The sequence below is a fragment of the Staurois parvus genome, unplaced genomic scaffold (assembly GCF_062004578.1).
Source record: "Staurois parvus isolate SC_StPar_1 unplaced genomic scaffold, SC_StPar_1.0 ptg000636l, whole genome shotgun sequence".
Taxonomy (NCBI): Eukaryota; Metazoa; Chordata; class Amphibia; order Anura; family Ranidae; genus Staurois; species Staurois parvus.
Window position 1 is genome coordinate 3406490 of NW_028318432.1, and position 20413 is coordinate 3426902.

The following is a 20413-nucleotide window of genomic DNA, read 5'->3' on the forward strand; positions in this document are numbered from 1 at the left end:
GTCAAAAGAGAATGTTATTCATTTGGCTGTCAATAGTCATAATGTTATGGCTGACCGGTATATGTAGCTAAGGGCATCGCTAAACTCAGTGCACAGGTTTTAGGTCTTCTACTGAGTGCCCCAGGGTTCTGTTTGCAGAAACTGCCTTAATTCCAAAAATGATCCTATATATAACTGTAGTGAACTGATCTCTGTCCACCCAGATCCTAATCACTAGAACTCCTGCTACAAAAAGCTACTTCATTGTGATAATCCACTGCACGACGGACTATCCGCAACAATGCACCCTGAGAAACCTCTCACCTCCCTCACCTGTCCGCCACTCCGTTTGCCCTCCTAAAATGCCACCTGTACCCCTCCTCCTCATAATCCTCTCCTCCATTCCCAAAATCTCCTCTCTCTACCCCCCTACTCCTCCAAAACAACTATACATCGCACCCTCACTGCTTCCATCTCCCCACTACGGCTCTCACCACCTTCTCCTAATACTCCATTCTCCCACCGACCCACACGCCACCACTAGCAGACTCACACGCTCTTGCACATCCCGCTCCCATGCCACCTTTCTCACCCTCCTTCTTCTCCTAACCGCCGGGGACATCTCCCCGATCCCTGGTCCCTCACCACCTCACTCACCCACTAGGCACCCTCCTACTTCTGCAACCCTCTCAACCTAATACCTGCCCCCCTGCTCCCCACAACCACCCCTCCATTCTCGTGTGCACTCCTGAACGCCCGATCGATTTGCAACAAGCTCGCCGCCATCCATGACCTCTTTATCTCCTGCTCCCTCAACCTCCTAGAGGTCACCGAAACCTGGATCAAAGCCACTGACTCCACCTCCCCTGCGGCACTCTCCTATGGAGGTCTCGTCTGGACCCATTCACCCAGACCGAGCAGTCGTAGAGGTGGTGGGGTCGGCATGCTCTTGTCTCCGCTGAGCACCTTCCAGGTCCTCCCAAACCCCCCTCTCTATGCTGCATCCGGCTATTCTCCCCTACCCCTCTGAGGATTGCAGTAATCTATTGGCCTCCTGGACCCGTATCCTGCTTCCTCGACGATTTCTCCGCCTGGTTACCCTTTTTCCTCTCCTCAGAGCTACCCACCATCATCCTTGGAGACTTCAATATCCCTATCAACATCAATAACCCGGCCACATCCCAACTCCTCCACCTAACCTCTTCTTTTGCACTCACACAGTGTACACAGTCCTCCACCCACTCCGACAGGAACACCCTGGACCTTGTTTTCTCTCATCTCTGCACCCCCCACAACCTCACAAACACCCCTTTCCCTCTCTGACCACAGCCTCACTACGTTCTCTGTCTCCCCGTCCTCAAACACCTCCCCCCCAAAACGTCATACCATCACCAGCCGTAACCTCCGCAACCTGAACCTTGCCCCTCTCCACTCTGCAGCTGACCGACTTTACGACAGTATCCTTCCACTGTCTTGCCCTGACTAGGCCACTACTGCTTATAAAAACTCGCTGTCAGCCGCCCTAGACTCCTTAGCACCTCTAACCACACGTAGCATTAGATCCCGACCACTTCAACCCTGGCATAATGACCACACCAAGAATCTTGAACGACGCAGTCGTGCGCTAGAGCGATTATGGCGCAAAACCAGATCCCACAAGTGTTCACCCTATACAGATCTGCCTTCCTCACCTACACCTCCTCCCTCCACGCTGCCAAACAAGCCTACTTCGTAACCCTCATCAATACCCTCTCCTCCAGTCCTCGCCGACTCTTCTCCACTTTTAACTCCCTACTCTCCCCCCCCACCTCCACCCTGTACCTCACTCACCGCCCACGAGATTGCTAACCACTTCCAAAACAAGATCGACACACTCCGTAGGGACATTGCTAATGCTCAGACTTCCACCCCACCTAGCCTCCCTCCCATGATAACCCCCTCAACACTCCCCTCCTCTGACCTCGCAACTGCTCAGACCCCCACCCCACCTAACATCCCGCACACTAAAACCCCCCCAACACTCCACTCCTTCGACCTTGCTACCACTGAAGAGGTCACTAAGATCTTCTCCGAAGCCCGCCTCACCACCTGCCCCCTTGACCCTGTCCCCACACAACTCCTACGGTCACCCTCCTCCATCCTACGCTCCCTCACCCACATCTTCAATCTCTCCCTCTCTACTGGCGCATTGCCCTCCCCCCTAAAACACGCGCACATCACCCCCATACTCAAAGAACCATCCCTGGACCCCACCGACCTGAACAACCTTAGACCCATCTCCCTGCTGCCATTTACATCCAAACTCCTCGAGCACTTAGTCTATAATCGCCTAAGCTCCCACCTCAACGACAACAACCTCCTTGATCCCCTACAGTCTGGCTTCCATCCCCTACACTCCTCCGAAACTGCCCTACTCAAACTCACCAACGACCTGCTAACCGCCAAAGCTAATGGCCACTACTCAGTGCTCTTACTTCTCGACCTCTCCACAGCCTTCGACACAGTAGACCACCCCCTCCTACTTAAAAAAATATACTCCCTTGGCATCAGAGACTCCACTCTCTCCTGGCTCTCCTATCAATCCCAGCACTCCTTCAGTGTTACCTATAACGCTGCCACCTCCCCCTCTCTCCCCCTCTCTGTTGGGGTCCCCCAAGACTCTGTCCTCGGGCCCCTTCTCCTCTCCATCTACACCTCCTCCCTTGGCCAACTGATATACTCCCACGGCTTCAACTACCACCTCTACGCCGATGACACGCAAATCTACCTTTCTACCCCTTGCCTCACCCCTTCAGTCTCCGCCCGTATCACCTGCCTACTGAACGACATATCAGACTGGATGTCACTCCACTTCCTCAAATTAAACCTTTCCAAAACCGAGCTCCTAGTTTTTCCCCCAGCCTGCGCTCCCCCCCAACCTCTCCATCACGACCAATAATGCCACCATCAGTCCCACCCCACAAGCCAAAGTTCTAGGTGTCACTCTAGACTCCAATCTATCCTTCCAGCCCCATGTCCAATCGCTGGTAAATTCATGCAGGCTCCACTTCCGCAACATCTCCAAAATACATTCGTTCCTAACCCCAGACACTACTAAACAACTCATTCACTCCTTTATTATCTCACGTTGGGACTACTGCAACTCCCTCCTCACCGGCTTACCTCACCACAGACTATCCCCGCTTCAGTCTATCCTGAACTCAGCAGCCAGACTCATCCACCTTACCAACCGCTCCGCATCTGCCACCCCCCTCTGTCATTCCCTCCACTGGCTTCTGATTGCCCAATGCATAAAATTCAAACTACTAACATTGACGTACAAAGCTATTCATAATACTGCCCCAAACTACCTCACTGACCTGATATCCAAATACCACCCAACACGTACTCTTCGCTCCTCACAAGACCTCCTACTCTCCAGTTCCCTGGTCTCCTACCCCCATGCCCGACTCCAGGTCTTCTCTAGGTCTTCCCCCATCCTCTGGAACTCACTACCCCAATCCATCAGACTGTAACCTACCCTCCTCAACTTTAGGCGCACCCTGAAAACCCATCTCTTCAGGGAAGCCTACCCCGCCCTCACCTAACAGCCGATCTACTCCACTCCTCCTACCAATCCATCTCCCACAGCCATTTCCTCCTGTACCACTATCCCCTCCCTCCTAGATTGTAAGCTCCAAGGAGCAGGGCCCTCGAACCCCTCGTGTATTGTATTGTTACTGTATTGTCTCATGTTCTGTCTCCCACTATAATGTACAGCGCTGAGAAAACTTTTTGGCGCTATATAAATACTGTATAATAATAATAGTATCATAATCTCATGTCTCATTCTAATTTCCACTCAAAACTAAATTTTTGTTCACAGTTCTAAGCATATTAGGTTGATAGTTTAGGGAATTAAGGAATTTGGTGTTTTTATTGTATTGTTTAACACATGCTTGAGGTGATTGTAGTCATTTTAGTGCCCTTGCAACGAAAATAATTGAGTACTGTCCTTGATTTTTTTTTTTTGTACTAGCATTTTAATTCTCGGGACAAGTGTCAGGCGTGTACCCCCTTCTTCTAATGTCCCCTAAACACACTGCATACTACACTCGCAGATATCTGTTCCTTCCCTGTCCCACAGTGAGTACAGAGGTAGGGAGGTTCTATGAGAGCGGATGGTGCTTCTGCCGCGCTTCCGTGTTTATAAAAGACAATAGATATGGGTGTGCGCAGGGCCAGTGACGGAGGTGGCGGAACGGCATTCCACTATGTTCCAGCTAATAAAAAGCCCTGATCACAACTAGATCTTATTTTTGGGGTAGGTCTGATACTTTAGCAATTCCCCAAAATAGCACTAGATCTTATTTTCGGGGTAGGTCTTAGGGGAAACAGGGTATGTGTTAAATATTACTTAAGGTATGCTAAATCGACATTCTGTCATTTTGAAGCTTTAGCATGCCTTAAGTGCTATTATAGTGCACCTAACTACAATGAATCCTCTAAAGTCTAAAAATATAATATGTAGATAAAGTATTTTAAAGAGCGGGAGTCACCGGTGAGGCTACATATGAATAATCTGAGAATAAAAACCTGGTTTGGACTCTATCTTCCTCCATTTAATACCTAACAAAGAACACAGTATCTGTACCAGCACTTACAGCTTTATACTCCACTTCACCAATGCACGTTACAAAAGCTTTATTCAATACGATCATTTGAAATGTCACAGGCAAAAACATCCCCAATTATAAAAAACAACTACAATTCTGCCCCCCACCTTCTTACATTCCATCACAATAAAATATACTGCTAGAATGCACACATGTATCTACGATCAGATAATGAGGAATATATCTATTTAACCGTAATCATCCTTCTAGGCTAGAAAAGTTCCACAAGGAGGGCTATAATGTGGCATAAAGGTTCAATTACACTATACAGGCAATTTGCGGATCATATCATAATGGTTGTAATTTCCATTTTGCAAATTGACCGATTGCTCCCCGATCCATTCCACAATATAAACTTCAGCTGGTGGTGCCCAAGATATCCAACCAGGTGCAGTGGTCTGGAGGAGGACAAGTGAGTCCATCACAGAAATGGGTCAAAGCCAAATTATCGCCTCCATCTAGGTGACAAATTGTAAACAGTGAAGCCTCAAAACCTCCTTTGCACACCAGCGATACAGATAGTCCTCTTTATAGGGCAATGGGGGCTTACATTAGAAGGATCAATATTTGCCACAATCAAGCATCTAAAACATATCTGCCATTTTTAGCCCGAAAGGCCAGCTGATAATCCTCAAAATCACTATAGCAGTATCCAGATAATACTTATCAGTCCCAGATTGTTACTCCCTTGGGTGGCAGGAAAATCTAAAGAACACATGAGAAGATAGAAGACATCACACACATTTGCTTTAGAACATATGAGCTTTATTTGACCCTTACTCATGTTGGGTCATATACTCCAGTGAGAGTTTAAAATTACTACAAGAGTCTTGCATGTTGGTGAATAACGAAAGATTGCTAGTGGATTATAGAAGCTCTGGTCCTATTTGTATGTTATTGTTTGCCTGAGGGCGTATTTTTCTAGCAGCTGAGGGACTTCTTCAGTTCAGTTGATTGTTTTGGACATCTGAGCACTGAGGACTACCTAGAATATTGAATCAGGAACAATCTCTTGTATTTATTCAAGCATATATTGTATCTGCATCACATTCTACATGTCTTTTTTTTTACAGATGTTCAAGTGGATTTGATCGTCACCGGCAAGACTGGGTAGAAAACGCATGTCCGGATGAGGTAATGTGAGCCAGAAAATTTTCTTTATTTTCTAGATACAGTCATGTTCTGCACCATTACAACTGATCAGTGTAGTAACCCTGTTACATTGGTGGTTATTGCAGTCCTCCTCCCTCTTTTAGATTTGTGGTCAGTGTAGTCCTCTCCCAGCCCCTTCATTACATTAGCAGTCAGTATATTGCCCCCCTCCATTACAATGGTAGTCAGCATAGTCCCCCACCCTCCATTACATTAGTGGTCAGTATAGTGCGCACCTCCATTACAATGGTAATCAATGTAGTCCCCCGCCCTCCATTACATTAGTTGTCAGTGTAGTGCTCCTATTGGTATTCCCCTCCCTTTGTTACATTTGTGGTCATTGTAGTCCTCCCCCGCCCTCCATCATTACATTGGTAGTCAGTGTAGTCCCCCCCCTCTATGTTACATTGTAGGTCAATAAAGTCCTTTTCCCTCCTTTACATTTGGAGGCAGTGTAGTCTTCCCCCCCCCTTTACATTTATGGCCAGTGTAGTTCCCCCCTCCCCCTTACAATGGTGGTCAGTGTTTACCCCCCCCCCTCCATTAAATTGGTCCTCATTGTAGTCTCCCACTCACTTACATTGGTGGTCAGTGTACTTCCCTCAGTTTTCTTTGGTGGTCAGTGGAGTACCTTCTTTCTGCTTTACATTGGTGTCAGTGTGGCCCCCTCCATTACATTAGTAGTCAGTGCAGTCCATCACCTCCATTATATTGGGGGCCAGTGTGAATATTCCCCCATTAAATTGGTGATCAGTGTAGCTTGCCTTCTCTATTACAATGGCAGTCAGTATAGTTCAGTATAGTCCTCTCTCCCTTTGTTATATTAGGGGTCATTGTAACCCCCATTAAATTGGTGATCAGTGTAGTGCCCCTTTTTATATTGGTGGTCAGTTTTGTACTCCTCATTACACTGGTGGTCATTGTAGTGCCCATTTTGAAATTGGTGGTCAGTGGTTTTGTGCCTCCTTACAGTGAAGGTCAGCAGGAACAAAGCTACATACGTGACAGATAAAAAGTTCCAAGTCTCCCTGCTGGCTACAAGCTTTGTTGAAGGAAGTCAGCATGGAAACTATACAGACAAGCACACTGGAGGAGGGCATCAAACTGACAGTGCCTACGATACTTGGGATTCCACCTTGCCCTTAGTAGGCTACTGATTAGCTCCTCTACACATTCACTCTTACGATTTACATACCTCTACAACACTGCACAGCCAGAATGATCTCTGCTTCTTCTTTGTTCAGCTGCACTATTTCCTAGATCATATCCTAGCTCTCCGGACAGAGGTGACAGTGCTGACTCGTATAAATAGCAGACTAGAGGAAGATAAGTGATATAGGACCCTGAATTATTAAACAGGAAATAAGTGTGTGTTAAGCAACATAAATCACAAGATTTGCTGAACACAATTAGATATACAGTAGTTGGGCAAGTAAAAACGTATATACACTGCTCAAAAAAACTAAAGGAACACTTTTTAATCAGAGTATAGCATCAAGTCAACTAAACTCCTGGGATATTGATCTGGTCAGTTAAGCAGCAGAGGGAGTTGTTAATCAGTTTCAGCTGCTTTGTTGTTAATGAAATTAACAACAGGTGCACTAGATGGGCAACAATGAGACGACCTCCAAAACAGGAATGGTTTACAGGTGGAGGCCACTGACATCTTTTTCCCTACTCATCTTTTCTGACTGTTTTTCACTAGTTTTACATGCCATTGCCTGAAGGATTGCTGTGTCTCCCAGCACAGTCTCAGGAGCATGAAGGAGATTCCAGGAGACAGGCAGGTATTCTAGTAGAGCTGGACAGGGCTGTAGAAGGTCCTTAACTCATCAGTAGGACCGGTATCTGCTCCTTTTGCAAGGAGGAATAGAATGAGCACTGCCAGAGCCCTACAAAATTTATTTATTTATTTATTTATCGAGTTTATATAGCGCCAAAGGGTTTGCTCAGCGCTGTACAATAGAGATGACCTCCAGCGGGCCACTGGTGTGAATGTCTCTGACCAAACAATCAGAAACAGACTTCATGAGGGTGCCCTGAAGGCCCAACATCCTCTAGTGGGCCCTGTGCTCACTGCCCAGGACCACAAAGCTCAATCGGCATTTGCCATTGAACACCAGAATTGGCAGGTCTGCCACTGGCACCCTGTGCTTTTCACAGATGAGAGCAGGTTCACCCTGAGCACATGTGACAGCCATGAAAGGGTTTGGAGAAGCTGTGGAGAATGTTATACTGCCTGTAACATCGTTCAGCATGACCGTTTTGGTGGTGGGTCAGTGATGGTCTGGGGAGGCATATCTATGGAGGGATGCACAGACCTCAACAGGCTAGACAATGGCACCCTGACTGCCATTAGGTTTTGGGATGGAATCCTTGAACCCATTGTCAGACCCTACGCTGGTGCAGTGGGTTTTGGGTTCCTCCTGGTGCACGACAATGCCCGGCCTCATGTGGTGAGAGTATGCAGGCAGGTCCTGGAGGATGAAGGAATTGATACCATTGAATGGCTCCCACACTCGCCTGACCTAAATCCAATAGAACACCTCTGGGATATCATGTTTCGGTCCATCCGACACCGCCAGGTTGCACCTCAGACTGTCCAGGAGCTCAGTGATGCCCTGGTCCAGATCTGGGAGGAAATATCCCAGGACACTATCCATCATCTCATTAGGAGCATGCCTCAATGTTGTCAGGCATGCATACAAGCACGTGGGGGCCATACAAACTACTGAGTACCATTATGAGTTACTGCAATGAAATTTCAGCAAAATGGACTATCCTGCTGCATCATTTTTTCACTTTGATTTTTGGAGTGTCTTTGAATTCGGTCCTCTGTAGGTTGATAATTTTCATTTCCATCAAACGATGGGGCATCCTTACATTCCTAACACATTACCCAGTCCATATCAGTATAGATATCCAGCATGAGATTTTTCCCCATTGAGATCTGATGTGTTTTCAAAGTGTTTCTTTAATTATTTTGAGCAGTGTACTATACATGATATTAAACTGTATATTTAGCTGTTTGTTGAGGGTTATGCTTTAATAATTTTATAAATATGGGCATATAAAAATAATCCATTTTATTTAGCCATTTCAACAACTTCTCAATATAAAAGCAATATATTTTTTATTAAACACAAACTTCACACAGATATAAAGGACATACAGTGCTGCATCTCTGTAATTATATATAATTAAATGTATTTTGTAAATACAGGCAGTGAAAGTCCCTGAATTTGATCTGTTATCAGCCTCTCGTAGTACAGCAGGACTGTAGTGTGAGAGGAACAAAGAGCCAATCATTTTATTTGTTGACAAGAAGCATGCTGAAAAGAGGACAGAGCAGAGTGACAGACAGATGAGCTTATTTCCTTGCTACTTCTCTTTTCACTGTCCAGTCACGGGCTGGGGTTGGCCAAGGATGACATGGGCTCAGAGAAAGTGGGTTGAATGATGCTGGCCATCAGAGTGAGGACATCTAGCTGCAAAATAAAGTACTGCAAAGGAAACATCTGGATTGAGCCTGAATATTGCAGAAAAGTTGATTTTGTAATTTTATATTTTGCATGGGTTGTTTATTTTCATCTTGTTCTTGGTTGGATTTCTGGTTTAAGATGACCTTGTCGTAAAAATAAGAGTATTACCCCGTCATGAAAAGATAATGCAGTTTACATAGAAGTGGAGTGTTATTACTGTTTTCTTCCACTAAATATATACAAAGAATCTATGCTTCCAATATAATTAATTCTTTAACACTTTGTCCCTTTGAACACCATTGCATTCAATGCATTGTTTCTTCAAATCAATGGACATTTAATTATTTCTTGTTTTGACGTCCATAAAAATAGAGTCCTGCCTGAGAACTACCGTAATTAACGATCAGTTGGCTTTTGCCAAATGGTTGTTAGCGAATACTGGAGTGCGTCATTTGTATTCCAAGACTGCTGTATACATTTTTTGTACCTTTTCCAGACTAAAAGCGTTCACGTATGACCCATTGCTCTGTACAGGAGGCTCAAAGTGAATACTTCAAACTCTTCACCACTAATGGATTCATAATGGAAGCACAGTTCAGGGAGAGATAATGTAACACTTTAACCCCGCATAATGCCGCATAATGGAATTGACCATACATTTCACACGCATAACTTAAATTTGTTCTCCGTAACATTAAGTTAAAGCTAGCGTTTGTTTGCTGTTTCACTGTATATGTTTTTCTGTTTTACTGAAAGTGCCAGAATCTTTTATTTCATATCAAAAATGTACCTTTAACTGAAATAATAATTGAATATGTACAAACACACAAAAGTGTAATTATCAAAGTCCATTCCATGCCATGATACTTCAGATCTTCTGAGACACCTTGTGAGTCCCACCACCATAAATAACATCAGCTGCTTACCAGACATAAAGATCCCATACAATAAGAGGTCTAAAGCATTCAATGTAATATATATTAGGGAACCTTCAGAATAACCACTGTAATATTCAGGGGTATAGCTCCTCAGGGGGATTTACCCCAAGGTTAGCAGAGTCCAACTCTGGCTGTTTGTCAGCTCCCAGCACATGTGCAGCACTCCAACAGTTCTCTCTCAAAACGTCTACTCCCAACACCTGATATTCAGAGCTTCTTGTTTTATGTGCTACTTCCTGGAGGCTGCTTAACCCGTTATGGACTGGAGTTCCCGTAGTCAGGAGTGGAGGTTCGTTTTCCGCTCGAATGTCACTCCAAACCTCCAAAATTCTGGGTTCCCGAATACGTCTCTGCTAATACAGAGCTAACTATGAGTCAGTCCTCTCCTTTACATGACTACCTTGGAACACCTCGCCCATGGCGGGTGAGACCCCTGAGCACACACACCTTTCTTTCCCCTTAAAGGGACCATAACCCAAATATTGGTGCCACATAGCACTCATCCAGGACCCATCCCTGGCGTCCTGTACATATCCCCCCCTCCCATCTGCCTCAACACAGAGGTGTTGGAGGCACCATTTGACATCAGACAATGCACTTAGGAGAGGGCATCGGCATTATGATGCTGTGTCCCAGGTCTGTGCTCTACTCCAAAGTTGAACTCCTGGAGAGAAAGGAACCATTTTGTCACCCTGGCATTGGCATGCTTGTTTTGTCTCATTCAGGTCACTGGGGCATGGTCTGACACCAGGCAAACCTCCTGCCTAGCAGAAAGTACCACAAAGAGTCCAGAGCCCATTTGACAGTGAGACACTTTCACTCCACCACGGCATAGGTTTTCTCTGGCGCCGTCAGTTTCCTACTGGGTGCACTTCCCCATTGACCACTTGAAACAAGACCACTCCTAAGCCCTCACTTGAGGCATCTGTCTGCGCCACAAACTGTTTATAAAAATCATATACATGATAAATTTGGTATGGCTTTTTAGTCAAGTGTGAACAAGCCCCAAGGCTGGGGAACCAGCAATTGCTCTACAGTTTCCCCTCGGCTTTCAGTCACTCAATAAAGCAAGTCCCTATTCAACGCAAAATGAGGAAACCTTTGATCTGCAACAGGCACTTATGGTACCCCATTAACAACCAAAATCTGCTCTCGAGCATTGATCAAAGTAGGATCCTGTAACTGGGCAGTGCCAAACGCACCCTTGGATATGTCCAGGTCTGGGTGCACGGGTGACCCATCCCTGGTGTCCTCTACACCACATATAAGACCAGAAACCACATGAGTATTCGACAGGGTCTAGATGTAATCTTCAAGTCCGCTCAGCCAATGTCATCATTATAATACGGAGCAAACACATAAACTCCACAGTGTAAAACCGCTAGATTTATTCATTTTGTAACAGAAAGGTACTTAGAATGTAGCAAAGCATGTAAGACACGTAAAAAAAAAAAAAAAAAGAAAAAAAAAGCTATGAATGAAAACAGTGAGCGATTGGTACCGATCACTTATTGTGTTCATTCAGGAAAGGAAGGAGCTGGTAAATGTGACATATTTACTGGACCCGTTCTCCATTCTAAAGAATCCTATTGTGTGCTCACAGCTGCCAGTGGAAATAAAGGGAGGGAATACGGCAGCACTACAAGAGTTGGGGCACACAGGGGGGCCTGGACAGCAGGGAAGGAAGCATGGTGTACAGGGAGGGTGATGGGTGCAGTGTGGGGGAGGGGACAATTGCTGTAACTGATCCCCAATCACCCTCCCTATCCACATCCAATTTGCCCAACTGCCTGGGCCCCCCCCTGCTGGCCTGGGGCCTGCACAGGAGGACTGAAGGTACCCCCTTATCCACTGCCCTATACACACTGCTATGTCAAGCAGACATGATGACGTCAGCACAGGCTCCGCCCTGATGCATTTCATTATAAGAGGTGCTGTCAAGGGGCCAGATTTTGATGAATTTGTCTGAAATTGGCCTCACATTTTTCTATTCAGACTGTCAAGGTCAACATTTCCAAAAAAAAAAATAACATGGCTGTTTCTAACAAAGCCATGTGATCCCATGTTGGCACTGACATGGTGGTCACATGTATTTGTTGATAAACAAACTCATGCCAGTAACACTTGACAATGTCAATAATAAAAAGTTTAAAAATAAAGATAAATAAATTAGCTTTTCTAACCATTAGAAGCCAATTAAAGCCATTTGCACCCTTGAAAACCATGTTAAAGTGGATGTAAACTTGTACATAAACCCAGTGAAGTGACTGGCCTCAGATGATACACAAAGATGAAACAAATGTTCCTACATAATGTAACTTGTATCGTCTCTCTGTAGTCTTTTCTTCTTTATATCCGTTCAAAGTGTCATATTTATAAAGCTTGTCTGAGCTTGTGGAAAACAGGGAGTGGAGAGCCGAATTTGCACACTGCAGAGCTCAGTGAGTAGAGCGCTAAGAGCTTTTTGGAGAGAAAGGATACCCCCCCCTCCACCCAGTAAATGGTAACAGAGCTAAGGCTGTGAATCACAGGCCATATGCTGGACACCCCTCCCCTGCCATATTTTTTCTCTTGGTATCAGGATAACTTGTCAGAAGTGATTCATTCAGATAGCAGAGGAATGAGGCAGCAGACAGAAATGACACTAAGGGCTCATTCACACTTGACTGTTTTACCAACTCTTGCCAAACGCCTCTATAGCGTTTGGCAAGCATTGGTGTGGCGTTTGCGGAGCGTTTTTCAACGCTCAGCAAACGCTCTGCAAATGCCGCATGCGCGGTTTAGCAGCGGTTGCTAGGCATTTGCCGAGCGTTAAAAATGCCCTACAAACGCCTACAATGAAGTTTGAATGGTGTTACCACTCTGCAAACGCCCCACAAACACCGGGCTTTTGCGGAGCGGCACCATAGACTAGAATAGGAGGCTTCAACGCCTCCTGACTCGACCAGAGGCGTCCGTTTTGCCGTGCCGTGACGCGATGCTAACTCTCCCGTTAGAACAGCACCATGTGCTGCAATGTGCAGAATTGTCCGAGGCGTTTGGGAAGCGGTAAAAATGCTTCCCAAACGCCTTTCGACCACCTGCACACAACGCTAGTGTGAACGTAGCCTTAAATGCTCCTAATTGAGACAAGTACACTCTATAGAGGGATTATCTTTGTTCATATTTCATGTCTGAGGTTTACAACCACCAGAGCTAAACTCATCGATTTACTGTTTCCCTAAACAGTTACATTCAACACATGCCCAGGGGTGGACTGACCATTTGGAAACTTGGGCACTGCCCGAGGGCCCTGGGTCAGTAGGGGGCCCCATGAGATGCCCCTGGTACCTTTTTCATAGGCTTTTTTGAGTTTGGGCAAGGACACAGGGGCCCCATGATCCCCTATTCCCCGGGGGCCCCATGAGTTGTCAGCCCGCCCTGCACATGCCATAAACAGTAGCTGCCAAGGTTGCTTGTGCTCTCACCCAAATTGTCAAACCATCAAACATCTGGTGTCATATCTGTTCAAGATGGCAGTTTTCTTGGCTGTAAAGGATAGGAGGTTTTAATTCCACTTTAACCTTAGGTTCACACCTATGCGGGTAGTGCCGCTGTGGATCCGTGCAGCCACACCACCTGCACAGAGGAATGAAGACCCGCTGGTGGATGCCATTAGTTCTAATGGCACACCGCCCGCACTGGAAAACGCAACTGTACTGGGAACTGAGGTTCCTCTGCAGGCTGTGTTTTCCAAACAAGTGCAGGGACTTCTTCCCTGCATGTCACGGGGGATGGGAGTCCATTCAAATGAATGGGCTCTCTTGCCCGTGCAAAACGCGGCCCGCACAGCCGCATATATGTGAACCGGGGGAAGAGCAGAATTCCTAGAAAAGAGATAAATACACGGTTGCAATGCATGCATGAGAGCAGTTTTACCTGCCAAAAGATTTCTATTTTAATCCTTCTAGTCCTTTGATTTACACAGCTGTGCCATGCAGCACAGTCATATTTGGCAGGATAGAAGACCTGAATTTGCTTTTCTGCAATTAAGTAACTTTTCAAAGTCTTGTCCCTCCCCCCTCCCTGCGAATGGACAGTGAGAAGAGGCAGAAGAAACAGTAGAGTGATACAATTTTTTCTGTCACTTTGCTCTTTCCTCCTATCAGCATGCTTCTTGCACTGCAGAACAATTGACTGGCTCCTTTTACTGCTTATTCCTCTTCCAGTATGAGCTCTGCTCTACAGGGATTTCAATGGGGTAATATTACGTCAATTTCACATACTTAGACTACTTGCATTGACATATTTAATTATGTAATAATGGTTACAGACTGCATTCATTTTCCTTTTATATGTGCCTGAATTTTGTCTTCTATAGTGACTCATTTCAGCAAAATGGCAAATGGCTCAATTTTGCTGTTTCCTAGTACAGATACATTTCATCTTTTTGGATTGTAGCTTTAAAACAGCAGTGGTCTCCACTGATGGGATTTTGTGTTCATCAGAGATGCTGCACAGCAACTGATCCTGAGCAGACAGGGAATTGTATGTAGCGATCTAACCCAGCAAGTGTAAAGATGAAATGCTGAAAAAGCTTTACCTGAAAATATGGTTCGTAGGAGTAGCAGAAGCAAAGTTTTCTTAAAATAGTATCAATTCAGTACTGTACTTTTTTTATTTGCACTAACATACAATTTTGAGGACAAGCTTTCAGGGTATGTCCCCTTCTTCAAGGTCCAAGCAGTACTGTACAAATCACAAAGTTTCAGCAGAATGTTAGAAGAGATGAAGAAAAAAAAAAAAAAAGAAGAGAGGCTAGAGATAAGATACAGCCAAAGCGAGGGAGGGGGGGGGGATACTACACTCACACAGAGGGAGTCAAGCTTCAGCTAAAAGTCATAAAACTGTTGGATAATGAGTGAGGAAATGCACTAATACGGCTACAATCCCCTTAAAATAGTATAAAATTCAGAGTTTTTATTGATCATTCAATGAAATATAACACCACCAATGCATTTCCTGGCCTACTCTGGCCCTTTTATCAGGAAGGTGTAAAGACACTTTGCTGCTGAAAGGTGTTTCTGTCTTGTAGACCTGTGTAGGAAGCTTAACCCCTTCACGCCTAAGGGTAAAACAAATCTAAATGCCTAAGCACAATTTTGAAATGTTGACATGTGATAGTGAAACCGTACTTATCATCACAACTACTTTGTACATCCAGGTGAATTATACCTTGTTTTTTTCAGGACAAATTGGGCTTTCATTTGGTGGTAAATGGTAATGGATATCTCCTGATTTTTTTTATTATCAAAGGAAAACTGTCCCAAAATAATAAAAAAAATATTTTTTTTTTATTTAGCTTTGTGTTTCTTGTTACTACCATAACCTACCACCAAAGAACAACCCAAAATAAATTCTCCAGCTCTTGACAATCGCAGCGATACCATATATGTGTATGTTATTTGTTGTTTGTACCCTTAGTACAGCCCAGAAACAATAGTGCGCATTTTGTTTTTGTCTTTTTTTTACCTAAAACACACTGACACTGATACTAACTGACACCAATTTTTTTTAATACTGACCTTTGACCCTGACATTTTGACCTTCACCTTTGACCCTGACCTTGACCCAAACACTTACCCTGGCACTGAACTAGATCACCTTGATCTAGGTGTTTTTTCTTTTATTTTTTAATATTTATTTATCTTTTTTTTTACAAACAATTTTTTTTCTCTCTATGCAAGGAGTTAGAGAGAAACAATGTATCTCTCTCCTCCATTCATCGAGAGAGAAAAAAACAAGGGGGCCTGGCTGTACAGTGACTGATCCTTAGAACGGGACCCGGTGCTCTCAGTGACACCACAGTCTTTGTGCTGGGAGCTCGCCGTGCACAAAGACAGGTACGCAAATATGCAGCCCCACTGAAAAAAGCCCAACTCTGTGAGGCCGCATATTTGTGTTACATCGGTGTCAAGGGGTTAAAGTTGATCCAGCTGAAGTCTCAAATATATTTTTTCTTGTAGCCCTGTAGTTCTGTAATATAATATATTTGGTTAATTTTCTCTCAAAATGTCTTATAATACTTGTAGCAGAAATGTGTTTTCACTTTAGTATTCTGCACTAGCATAGTGAGTAATGGCCATGGCCATGCCCATCCCCCTAACACAGGCGTAGCCAGCTGCTTGGCTAGAGACAGAGAGCGATTCAGGACCAGGGGCGAACTGACTATTTGGAAACTCGGGCACTGCCTGAGGGCCCGGGGTCAGTAGGGGGCCCCATGAGATGCCCCTGGTACCTTTTTCATAGGCTTTTTTGAGTTTGGGCAAGGACACAGGGGCCCCATGATCCCCTATTGCCCGGGGGGCCCCATGAGTTGTCAGTCCGCCCCTGTTCAGGATGCTGTGCTACAGTGCTCTCTGTGCTTCCAATGGACTTCAGCTGAATGGATAAACATCCTTACCTTCTCTAACCAGGAGGATTTGACATGAAGAAGGAGCTCAAGAAACTTGATGGTTGGCAGCAATGAATCATGGGAGATGAAGTTCAGAAAGTAATTTTATTATGTGAGTCTATGGACTAATGGACTACAATTCCCAGTACTGGGTATAAAGAGAGAGAGATGTATTTTTCACAGGCTAAATACCAATGGTCTCCTCTTTTGCTGTGAGGAGACTGAGGTGTGCACTGTCAGGGATCCCGGCCGCTCAGCGTCGCGTGCATGCGCAGATCGCCGATTCTTCCTGGCCGGCGAACACAGAGATCGCGGCGGCGGCCGCGCATGCGCACTAGCAATCGCGGCCACACCAATGGAAACACAGGGCGCCCTATTTAAATCTGCCCTGTGCATTTCCAAATTGCCGCAAGGTCTTGTTCCTGTTCCTGTGTTCCTGCTAGTACGTTTCCTTGTTGCCAAACTCTGCCTGTTCTGATTTATGCTGACCCTCTCCTGCTCTGATCCCGGCTCGTCCCTGACTATTCCTTGCCTGTCGTTACTACTATTGGACCCTCTGTTACTGAACCCGGCGTGTGACCTGACCACCCTTTTGTCTGCTGCTTAGTACCGCATCTGCCCCCACTGTTACCGACCCGGCTAGTCTGACCACGCTCACTCCGGCAGTCATCCATCCATCCCGCTCGGACCTGTCATCCCCTTACAGCAGGCTCATCCTGGGAACGTAACCTCATAGTTGGGTGCACCCAGGGGTCGCGACCTGGTTCCAGTCGGGCATCAAGTCCATCCCCACCATCAGGGGCTCTGGTGAAGAGGCAGACTGGGACTTAGACTCCGGGTCCTGGGGAACCCCGTTCTGTGGACCACTAGAGATCCTGTTGGGCGGAGCCTGACAACATCGCTGCTCCTGTGTGCACGTTAACCTGCCACAAGCCTGCAGGAAGGGGTTGAGTACTGGAGTGGCTCCAGGCAGATCAAGAAGTGAGCTAACATCTGAACAGTGAGACCCCTGTTGCTGTATCACTGGGACTGATGAGAGGACACTGCTGACATTAACCTGTTGCTGCTAGCAGAGACTGAGCACATAGGGACTGGCCTTCTGACTAACAGCATTAGTTACTGCAACTGCATGAAGACTTTACTGGAACTGTGCACCACCATAATAACTGGGCCCCAATGCTAGCCGACCAAAGAACTAGGGCTAAACACTGCTCACTCAGATAGCTGCTTCACAAGAACATTGCTTATTGTCTATAGTTAGAATTACCTCTTAGGGAGTCTTAAATGCCATTGCTGCCATTTATATAGAGTGCACTCTAAACTGTATATAGCCTCCTGTTATCGAGAAGTTATCGCAGCATTGATTATCATGCTGCTACTGTTGTCTAATGCCGTTACTTACAATAAACATATTGTCTAGATCAAGGGTGTCAAACTGGCGGCCCTCCAGCTGTTGCGAAACTACAATTCCCATCATGCCTCTACTTTTGGGAGTCATGCTTGTAACTGTCAATCTTGCAATGCCTCGTGGGACTTGTAGTTTGGCAACAGCTGGAGGGCCACCAATTTGACACCTGTGGTCTAGGGAACTATGATTGACCTAATCCTTTACTTACTCATGTATGTGCATACTGCTATTTACTGCATCCCATGGCAATATATTGGGTTCATTTACCACTAACCAGTCTGATGTTTGCTTTTTGATACTGAACCTTAGTTGTGTGAACTGCAGGGTGTTTATATTTGTGTTCCTAGTAGCAGTGAAGTATCCACTTGCTTAACCTGGTGTGTCAGTGGGGCTGAGGTTTTTCTTGAGGTGAGGCAGAAGAACAGAGAACCAAAACTACCAAGCGGCTCCTGCGGGGCAGCACTACACAGACTTGTATTACATAGAAACAGAGGGCTGACCAGGTGTGTTAGATTACATTTTCACTGGGCCGTGTGGTGTGTGCCTAGTGGACTGTGCTGTCATATTATCTGAATGGAGGTTTAAGGTGCAATGTCTGGCTGAATATAAATATTTGTGATTCAGTTCATTATTAATTTGCTGCATGTTTCTATCAGTAGCACAGAAAAGGCCTGCTGGTTAGTATTTTCAGCAAGAGGCTAGCAATAACCATCTGTAGATTTCCCTCTCTTTTATATGGTGTATTTTTAGTAGGTGCACAATTTGCACCATTATTATTATAGTTGGCTGAAAGTGATTTTGACTTTTTTTCATCCTTTTTTCCATATTTTGATTACTTTGTTTTTTTGAATTTGTAAATGCTTCCTCTGTTGATTGTCTGTATATCAGGTAATGTTATGAGCATCCCTACTTAAAGGGAATGAGCACCACTGCTGAACGCCGAACTGAACTGCTTCTGAGCATCAGAAACTAAACACTATTAACCACTTGCCCTGCAGAGGATTTACCCCCCCCCCCCCCCCTTCCTGACCAGGCCATTTTTTGTGTTACGGCACTGCATTACTTTAACCGACAATTGTGCAGTCATGCAACGCTATACCCCAAATTAAATTTGCATCCTTTTTTCCCACAAATAGAGATTTTGCTAGGTGGCATTGGATCACTTGTGCGTTTTTTATTTGTTGCGCTATAAACAAAAAAAGGCTGACAATTTTGAGAAAAAAAACTATATTTTTGACTTTTTGCTATTAAACATGTCCAGTAAAAACAATTAAAAAATCAAATTTAGGCCAAAATGTATTCTGCTATTTGTCTTTGCTAAAAAGAAATCCCAATATGTGTAAATTAATTGGTTTACGTTTACAAATTGTGGTATATATATTGGAATTTTTTTTTGTTTTACTAGTATAGGGGGCGATCAGTAACTTATAGCAGGACTGCGGTGGGCATTTTGACACTGGGGGGAACTGACGTGGTGTCACTGACATCCTCAGTGACACCAATACAGTGCTCAGTGCTAATAAAAAGCACTGACACTGTACTAATGGCACTGGGCAGGAAGGGGTTAACATCTGGGGTGATCAAAGGGTTAACTCTGTGCCATTTTACTATGGGGGCTGTGTGTGTGTGTTTCATTGTAAGCATACTGCTTTATACGGCTCTGCTGTGCAAAGCCATACAAAGCAGTGTGCAGTGCCTGACAGGGGAGAGATCTGTATTGTTTATACACAGGTCTCTCCCCCATTGGAGATACCGGGTGTCAGCGAGGAATCACCAGCCAGGACCCGGTGATTGACAGCTGAGACCGCGAATGGCAGTGCGGAACTGAAAAATCACATATATATATATACGTGATTTTGCACACCTGTACCACCCTGTAGCAGTATTTCTGCTATAGGGCAGTGCGGAAGTGGTTAAATTAATTTTTTAATGTTCAGAGCAGACTAACCCATCCATCTATGTCTCCGTACATTATTTTGTTGAGCATTGATTTTGAACCCCCCCTAGCATTTCTAGCTGTGGCTATCTTGATTAAAGATATGTCCAGCCAGCCATATATAGGCAGGTGCAGTCTATCCTCTCCACTGTAGGTGGCAGTCAACTGAAGCTGTACTGCAGCTGGAGGGGAAGTCAAGAGAAACTGGGTTTCTCTATGGTTCCCTTGGTCCTCTGGAGCAGTGTTCCAGTTGGCTACACTGCATCCAGGTGACCCTTGTGACCATTTTGGGTCACACAAAGTATTTTTAATTTCCTGCTCCCAGGCTTTGGCGTGCATTTGCAAAATGGCTAGTGTAGGGAGAGTATAAACGTCTGTTAGGGACAGCACTATCGTAGGAAGAGGATCCAGAGGAGTAGGGAAAGCTCAG

The 20413-nt window shown here is 45.2% G+C and overlaps 1 protein-coding gene across 2 annotated transcripts in view; it reads left to right on the forward strand.

The window, feature by feature from the left end:
- The window catches only part of PLXDC2 (plexin domain containing 2), a 696519-nt gene that overhangs the window by 616352 nt on the left and 59754 nt on the right, over positions 1-20413 (forward strand). For both annotated transcript variants that reach the window (XM_089693732.1, XM_089693733.1), the window contains one exon: positions 5708-5768. In XM_089693732.1, coding sequence (XP_089549858.1) covers positions 5708-5768 — 61 coding nt within the window. The remainder of the gene's footprint in view (positions 1-5707; positions 5769-20413) is intronic.